General features: G+C 35.7%; 2 protein-coding genes across 2 annotated transcripts; one reads left to right on the forward strand and one right to left on the reverse strand.

Annotated features, from left to right (window-relative positions):
• The first annotated feature begins 1,801 nt into the window (after positions 1-1,801).
• On the forward strand, positions 1,802-3,484 carry LOC120190828 (cyclin-D3-1-like). Its single transcript, XM_039193861.1, has 4 exons — positions 1,802-2,417; positions 2,521-2,722; positions 2,890-3,020; positions 3,133-3,484. The coding sequence occupies exons 1-4, from the start codon at positions 1,950-1,952 to the stop codon at positions 3,409-3,411; spliced, it is 1,080 nt and encodes a 359-aa protein (XP_039049792.1). The 5' UTR covers positions 1,802-1,949; the 3' UTR covers positions 3,412-3,484.
• Positions 3,485-6,943: 3,459 nt separating this feature from the next.
• Positions 6,944-8,348, reverse strand: LOC120191010 (probable carbohydrate esterase At4g34215). The gene is made up of 2 exons (XM_039194015.1): positions 7,717-8,348; positions 6,944-7,320 (listed from the first exon to the last, which is right to left on the reverse strand). The coding sequence occupies exons 1-2, from the start codon at positions 8,314-8,316 to the stop codon at positions 7,021-7,023; spliced, it is 900 nt and encodes a 299-aa protein (XP_039049946.1). The 5' UTR covers positions 8,317-8,348; the 3' UTR covers positions 6,944-7,020.
• Between the last annotated feature and the right edge of the window lie 206 nt (positions 8,349-8,554).

Here is an 8,554-nt window from a genome sequence, read left to right on the forward strand (position 1 = left end):
CATCCATTTCGAGTTCATCGTGATTTTGGCGCTATTGGACGCTATTGCAGGTGTAGCGGGTAACTCGGACAGTGGCGAAACCGCTATTTTGCGGACGAAATCACGTTTTCGAACCGTGATTTGAAACTCTGATAATTAATTTTTTATATAATTACATGCTAATTATTTTTTATTTATAATTTTAATATTGTTTAACTAAAAATAATATGTATTATATGAATACATAATTCAAAATTTAAAAAGGTAATCGCAATAAACATTTTTTCAAAATAATTGAAAAATCAGGATAGATTTCTAAATATTTTTTGATGTCTAAAAAAAATGCTCTTTTTTCTATTCTCAACAACCTTCGTTATTCTATAATTAATCCATTGCCTGTACCCAAAAAAAAAAAGGGGAAAGGAACTGAGTTATCCTGCTGGAGAGCAGTAAATTACATGGGGAACTGTTTTTTTAATTGTAAATTAATTTGAATGTTTTCATGGCCTTCTGCAACCAAACATGCAGACTTTGTATAGTAAAATTTCTGTTTATAATGGAGGCCGCACTGATGAGACCAAAAAGGAACACCCTACATGCAGATGTAACACCCAACAGGCACCAAACTATATTATTAATACACCGCATTATCATATACCCCAACTCAAACTTGCAAACATTTCGTTTTAACAAGCTACTGATTTGTAGGGTTAGAAATTATTATTTTATCTTAAGGTCTCATGTTCGAACACGATATTTGTAAGATCGTACAACTGTTTATTATTAAATAATTGAAAGTTTTTTTTTAAACAATACTACCTTATATTTACTCCAACTAATAAAAGAAAACCTACAAATGATATTCCTCCTTGCCTCTTACGCAGAGATATACTAAAAAATTAACAAATATAAGTAGTAGTGAAAACGAAAGTAAACCTATAAAATTTGAAACAAGTACCTGTGTGTAATTTTGTTTTGGAAAGAAAAAGAGAGAAATTAAAGAATCAAACATGAAGTTAAATGGCTGTGGCTGTGTTTCCTGGATCACTGCTACTATTAATATCCGTTGTGGATGTTGTATCTGGTATCAAGGTCCAACCACTGAGAGTTCCAAAACACTGTATATGAAATCCAGCTCATCATCATGCATGCACTTACACTATATTATATATTTAAGAAACCGATAACTGATCGATATTATAAAATTACCATTTGTTCTTACTTTGTTTTAAAAAATATATATATACTGCTATTGGAAACATTACAATTTGAGTTTCTCAACAGTTGAATTTCTTTGGGTTTGGGGCACTACAATCAGACGTTCTTTTCATGTATTGGGGTCTGTGTACACGCCAATGCCATCCTTCACACTACTTTCTCTTTGATATAAATGCCAAAAAGGCAAAACTTAAATTCTTTTTTTGTTGTATATATTTTTAAAAATTAAACATATATTCATATACCATAGATTTTAAAGAAATGAAAAGGAAAAAAAATCTCCCCAAGGGGTCCATAATTCATACCTTTTACAAAGGAAGTGTAGAATATATACTATATGAGAATTGAGTGGAAAAAATTAAAATCCGAAGGCATTAGAAGGGGTTGTTTAGAATGGGGTCCAGAGAGGTTACGGAATGTCACGTGTCGAGTAATTGTATTGCATGGCCCATGCCATGATTCAGGTCTGGGTCCTATAGTATTCCCCAATTATTAAAAAAACAAATCCATACAAGAAAATTCCAACTTTCTAAGTACTAGCTAGCCCTTGTTTGCTGCAGCCTGCAGCATCAAACCCACAAACGTCCCTTGGTTTACTGCTCACTTCCCCCCAATCCTCTTCTGTTTTTCTGGGAAGACAGATTGAGAGATGATGCCTCAAGCTCTGTCTTTTGGCCTCTCTCTCTTCATTTCCTTCTCTGTTCTATAATGAAACCAAGCTAACAAAATATTACAAAAAAACAGAGAGAAAAATGGCTTTAAACTCTTGTTTTGTTTTTGATGCTCTTTATTGTTTAGAAGAGAATTGGGAGGAAGAACCCAGGGAAGACTACTTTGTGGAAGGAAGTTATTACAATGATGGGATTAATAAATCAAAATCTTTTCCAGCCTTGTTAGAACAAGAGTTATCCTGGGAAGATAATGAACTTTCTTCTCTACTTTCAAAAGAAGAGAAAGATCAACTGTGTGATGTCCTTGAAAGCGATAGGAATCTAGCTGAGACTCGCCGTGAAGCTGTGGAGTGGATGTTAAAAGTCAATGCTCACTACTCCTTCTCTGCTCTCACTGCTGTTCTTGCCGTCAACTATCTCGATAGATTCTTGTTTAGCTTCCGGTTCCAAAGTGACAAGCCATGGATGACTCAACTAGCTGCTGTAGCTTGTCTTTCTCTTGCAGCCAAAGTGGAGGAAACCCAAGTGCCTCTCCTGCTGGACTTACAAGTATATATGTTACTTTGTTAATTACCTCAGTTTTCTTTTACTCTTTCATTTATTTGTCATTTGGTTCGGGTTATTAATCTTGTTTCCTTATCGATCTGTTTAGGTGGAGGAGAGCAGATATGTGTTTGAGCCCAAAACCATCCAAAGGATGGAGATTTTAGTGCTTTCCACCCTTCAATGGAAGATGAACCCTGTTACCCCACTTTCATTTCTTGATTACATTGCAAGGAGGCTTGGGTTGAAGGACCTTCTTTGTAGGGAATTCCTTAGGAGATGTGACCGCATTCTGCTCTCTGCTATTTCAGGTTAGCACCAAAGCCAAAAACCTTTCCTTTATCTATCAAATACTTAATTTGAACTGAATCTACTTAAATGCACCTCATAATCTGCATAGAAGAAACAAGATGCATTCTATTGTTGTGTTCTCTCAGATGCTCATATTTTCTTTAATTCTTGATAAATTCATCGGCAGACTCTAGGTTTTTGTGCTACCTTCCTTCTGTAATGGCCACTGCTACAATGCTGCACGCTGTGGATTGTGTAGAACCTAATCTTAGAGTTGAGTACCAAAACCAGCTATTAGTCATCCTGGGAATCGATAAGGTAATTGCTTTATTTATCTTTGCTTTTCTCTTTTGAGCACTAATTATAAGCCAATGCTAAATGCGGAAATTTCGTCCTGGTTCTTAAATCAATATTCATTATTTCTGAACAGGACAAGGTAGATGAATGCTATAAGTTGATTATAGAATCGGCAACAACAAGAGCTCAAGAGAACGAATCAAACAAACGAAGGTTTAGCTCCCTTCCAGGAAGCCCAAATGGCGTATTGGATGTCAAATTTAGTTCAGATAACTCAAACGATTCCTGGGCTGTGACATCATCTGTGTCTTCTTCACCCGAGCCTCAATCCAAGAAGAGCAGAATTCAACAAGAACAGTTTCTGGAAAGGCCAAGCCATGCTCCTTCGAACTTTCTGAGTATTCCTCGCTAAATTCCATCTTCAGTTCCTCGGTTTTTTTCTTTTTTTACCCTTTCCTAGACCATAAATAGTCTTTGCAATAACATGCTGTTCTTTTGTTATGAAGCAAGTTAAATTGCTCATCATCTCTGCATTTTTCTATACCAAAACTCCAACCGAGACTCATCTATAGAACAATCTCCTTAAGAGTAATCGGTGTTGAAATTCACAAGCAGAGATGATTTACATTTTATCCGGAAGAAAGTTCTTTTGTTATTCAGAAACATAACAATGCAGAGTCCTTGACATTGATGCTTTGGGTCTTTTTGTTATTTTCACGAGAATAATGTTAAAAAATTTCCGCATTGTTCTACGTCCACATTGTTCTTATGTTTTGCTTACACATGATTGAAATACATAGGGAGTTGTGTATTTATATCAGAATACGAACATAGTATACTTTTGTACGTATATGTATCGAAATTCCAATGGCGAAATCAAATATGGGTGGAGAGGGGATCAAAAACCAAAAGAGCGGGAGGTCGAAAGTATACACGTAACTTAAATTTTTGTTTGCATGTGAAGGAAGGAACAAGCTGTCGGCCACTCACAGATTTTGGATTATATTTTCTGACTAAAATTTTGGGGGTTTGACCTCGTTGGAAGTAGGGTGTTCAAAATTTGATTTTAATCGAATTAGTTTGGTTAATTCGGTCGGTCACCGAATTAATTCGGTCGGGGAACCGTTAAGAATTTTTTTGGAATTTGTTTAACGGTTAATTCGGTTCGAAATCGATTAATTAACCGAATTAACCTTTAAATATAATTATATTAAGAGGCCCAATCCATTTAAAATCCATTTAAAACCCAAATCAATATTAATTAATTAAAATAATATTAAAACTAAATGCAAAATATTTGAATCAAATTAATTAGATATTATTTATAATTAGATATTATTTAAATTAATTGTAAATTGTTTTTTTAATTAAAAAATATTAAATTCTAAAATTCTAAAAATTTTTGGTTAATTCGAAAATAAACCGAATTAACCGAAATTTATTCGGTTCGGTTAATATTTTTGAAAAAAAGTTTGGTTCGGTTCAGTTAACGGTTAAATAAAAAAAAAAGTTCGGTTAATTCGAAAATTATAGTTCAATCGGTTCGGCCACCGAATTAACCAAATGAACACCCCTAGTGGGAAGAGCTCATCTCCCTTTGAATTTAGCCCAACAGCTGTTAAGTGCCATCATTTTTTTAATCAAAACCCTAAACCATCCCGTTAAAAAAAATATCAATAAGCTTCCCTTTGTTTATACTGCAATATTTACTGCACCAAGCCTCTCCTTTTTTTTTTAAATAAGGTGCTTAATCTGCTAAGCCTGACATGTATTATTAGATCTAATAATTGTTTTATACGTTGTGAATGTGGGCCTTATAATATAAAGGTGCTTCATTTATCTTTTTCGCCCGTATTAACCATATCCTTAGTTATTGCTCGTGCGTACTTGTATTTTAATTATTTGTATCCATCTAAATTGAATCATACTTATGGCGACACTGTCTTTGATCACTGTATTCTTAGTTTGTATATATAAAAGAATCACAATAATATGATGAAATAATACTAAATAAGCATAGTAGTGAAATAAAGTATTTGGATGGTTTAAATGAAAATTGAAAATTAACAAAACCAAATACTGATACCATTGCCAGTGTATTTACCTTTGATAAAATTAAACAAAAGAAAAGCAACGTGGAAGAAGATTAAAATGTGGTTAGACACACAATTGGCAGTGTACATCTGCTCTTCTTTTATGGACATTGTGATTTACTGATAGCATTTAAACGCCCCAAAGCTCAAAGACCTTAAAACAGAGCTGGGGAAGATTCCATGTTTAGTTGACACTGACGTAGCATCACTCGTCTCTGCCATTTTGGCCTGCCTAAAGGATTATAGTTATTTCCGAGTCATGAATACTACTGATAGTGGGGCTAAGCCTGCACACACCACAGGCTTTTATTTATTCTATTTTCCTTGCTGCTAATAAAGAAATAAACAGAGCCTGGAAATTTAGTTGGAGATGTACTAAAACTAAAATTTAAGTGTTAATGAGAGCAATGTAGTTGATGGAACTGGGAATAGAAATAAAAAAAAATAAAAATTTATACTTTGTTAATTCCAATAAGATTGATTGTTCTGAGAAAAACAGAGCCTCCCCTGAAATATAAAACAAAAACACTTTCCATAAGGCTTAGAAAATTTGGATTCTGACATTGATGGCCTTCACAGCACACGCAACCAACGTCTACTCTTCTTATCAGTCCAGTAACGAAGGGATGCTTTGCAATTAATATTTGCCTATCCTTTTTCTTTACCGTTTCATTGATAAGCCAATAATTCACTACGTAGGTCGATTATATTATAGAACAAACTGTTAAAGTGGATTGCTCATTCATTATTTGCAGAGAATTATTGTAAAACAAAGGTCATAATGATTTAGAATTAGAGTGTCAAATAATTAATATAAGATTTAATTATTTCAACCCTACATGCAAAAACTCGAGGGAAAAATGTTATCATTAATAAAAATTAAATAAAAATGGAAAAGCAAATTTATGTATAGAGGGAGGGACCCCTTGGGTGAGGAATGGCAGTGTAGATATTGATGGAGGAGGCCCACTCTAGTACATAGTATTGACATTCATTTCACCTTGATTTTGGATTAGAATTTGGGGATGCACAGTCCATGCGTGACTGGTTTAATTGCTTCATGAATTCTGAATCCAGTGAATTGGGTTATATCATTCTTTATGTTGGAGGTGAAAGGCCAGGCAAAAATGGTGAAAGAAAGTTGGTGATGGCATCTGGGATTCAACATCCAAGCTCAGATAGCCAGACTCTGAGCACTCCATTTAAGTCTTCTTGTATGTTAATTAGCTGTGATGCATGGTGATAGAGGAGAGTAGACGACAAACAAATATATATGTTATTTCTTGCCGATCCATTTACGTCAGGCCCGTATGCTTGGTGGCCCATTCTGGCCATATTTTCCCACACTCGTGGACCCTTTTTCTCTTTGGATTTTATTTCAGTTATGTATGAACATAATTAGACTAGAGATTTGAAGTCCAAAGTAGTGACTAATTGATTGTTAATTTTTTTATAAAAAAATAAAAACTTTGAGAAAATTATTGAGAATTGAATTAATAAGCATGTTAAGTAATAATTAGTGAGCAAAAACATCAAGAGGAATGCTAATGGAATGTTACCTGCAAAATTCAGTCTTGACTAATTTTCAGCCCGGGAAAGATGGTTTACAAAGCTCAGACAAGAGGGAGGAGCTACGTGTTGGGTTACAATACCAATTAACAAGCAATCATACATGTTGGTAGTTGGGCCTAGTCGAATCCTTTCTAGACCATGTCACGTTATTCACATTGGAAAACCACTGTTAGTACTGGAGTGGAGTTCGAAGTTAAATAACTGCCCTATTTTAATCATCAAATAATAAGCTCATGATCGATTGCAGAAGGATCTCTCTTTAGTTTAAATGAATGTTTCTTTATTCTTATCCTGTGTTAGTAAGTATGAATACATAGAAACAAAGTTGAGCAAATTTGAACTTATATATAATGCTATCAGAAGGTGAGGATCATCCAGAGACATCTAAAAAGTTGAGCAATTATTAAAAATGGAGGAACAAAGCTAGAAAAGTTGGCGGGAGCATTGTTACTTGTTAAAGACCTGGGCATGAACCGAAGGTATGCATCTGCCAACATCTCCCCGAGTCTCACCTGGGACTGAGTGGTAAGATGTAGCTTATCTGATTCAAGGGGTAGTGCCTTAGCGTCCACGCATTTCACATTTTGGAGGCCTATATTTAACTGGGCCTCTCTCACTTCCTCAATATATGGTCCCTGTCCTGATGCGAGAACCACCTAGTAACCAACATTACCAATCTTTAGCCAACCTTGTATGTTTATCAATACAAATCCATTTCAATTTTTTTTATTAGTGTCCCCTCTCAATCTCCTACAAGGATTCCTTCCATTTAAAACCTAACAAAATGCATGTGCCTTCCAACTAGTTGTAATCTTCTAAAGCATTTGGGTATTGGGTGCTTTTTATTAGTTAACTTGTATCTTTGTGGCATAAGGGAGTTAAGTTTTAGACTGAAATGCTTGTTCTAGGATAATAGAGGTATGTGATCCATTAAATTTGTGCAGATATATGATACTAGTTTTGAACAAAAAGAGCCATTTGTATTGAAATAATTATCATACATGGTTTTAATCAAAACTTATGAAGAAAAGGATGAATGAAACAAATGGTACCTGGAATATTGGGAGCATAGGTGCGTGCAGATCAGAACGTAAATCTTCGAAAAATGTCTTCAACCTACCTTCATACAATTCAGCATCTTCTTCATTGACTGTATCAGCCTCGCCTTGATACCAAAGCATTGCTCTGTAAACTCCTCCACTCTGCTGCGCCATCTGAGCCCTCTTCACCAGCTGCTCATAAAGAAACTCCCCTTTCTGCCATTCGTTTATGTTAGTCCCTCCAACGGCACATGGCACCAATCCTACCGGCCCAAAATTGGGGTCCTTGGTCAGTACCGCATTAGCGAAAGACATTCCGGGTCCAATCCCGTCTGTCTTCCTGGCATCAATGTCAGCATGGATTGGCTCACTTGCTGGAACCCATGCCATGTCCGCACTCAGCCTGAAGATTGAAGGGTTAGGTTGGCATTGTGGAGGAACGACACCGTCCCATGTCGGAGTGCCGGTGGAAGAGACATTGGCCACACCGCCACGGCCGGCCATGTTGCTTTGTCCGGCCAGGATAATCACGTTTAATTTATGATGAAGTAGATTTTGGCATTGGATGTGTAAGGCGTGAGCCAGAAGAGCCAAAGCAATGAAGGAAAGCATCAGAGGCTTTGCGGCGTAGTCTGGCAAAAGGGAGGGTGATCTTTCTGCTTCTCAATCTATTTATCTCTCAGGAAGCAGGACCATTTTCAAAGCAAAGATGGTTGCTTGTCTTACAGTCTTCGTGTCTTTTATTCTAATATTCCACATTTGTCAGCAGTACTGGGATTTCCATTTTCTTACAAAGGCTTTCAATGTAAGCATTTCGTTTACATAATTTAAATACGATAATGATATTTCA

The sequence above is a fragment of the Hibiscus syriacus genome, unplaced genomic scaffold (genome assembly GCF_006381635.1).
Source record: "Hibiscus syriacus cultivar Baekdansim isolate YM2019G1 unplaced genomic scaffold, ASM638163v2 tig00116964_pilon, whole genome shotgun sequence".
Classification (NCBI taxonomy): Eukaryota; Viridiplantae; Streptophyta; class Magnoliopsida; order Malvales; family Malvaceae; genus Hibiscus; species Hibiscus syriacus.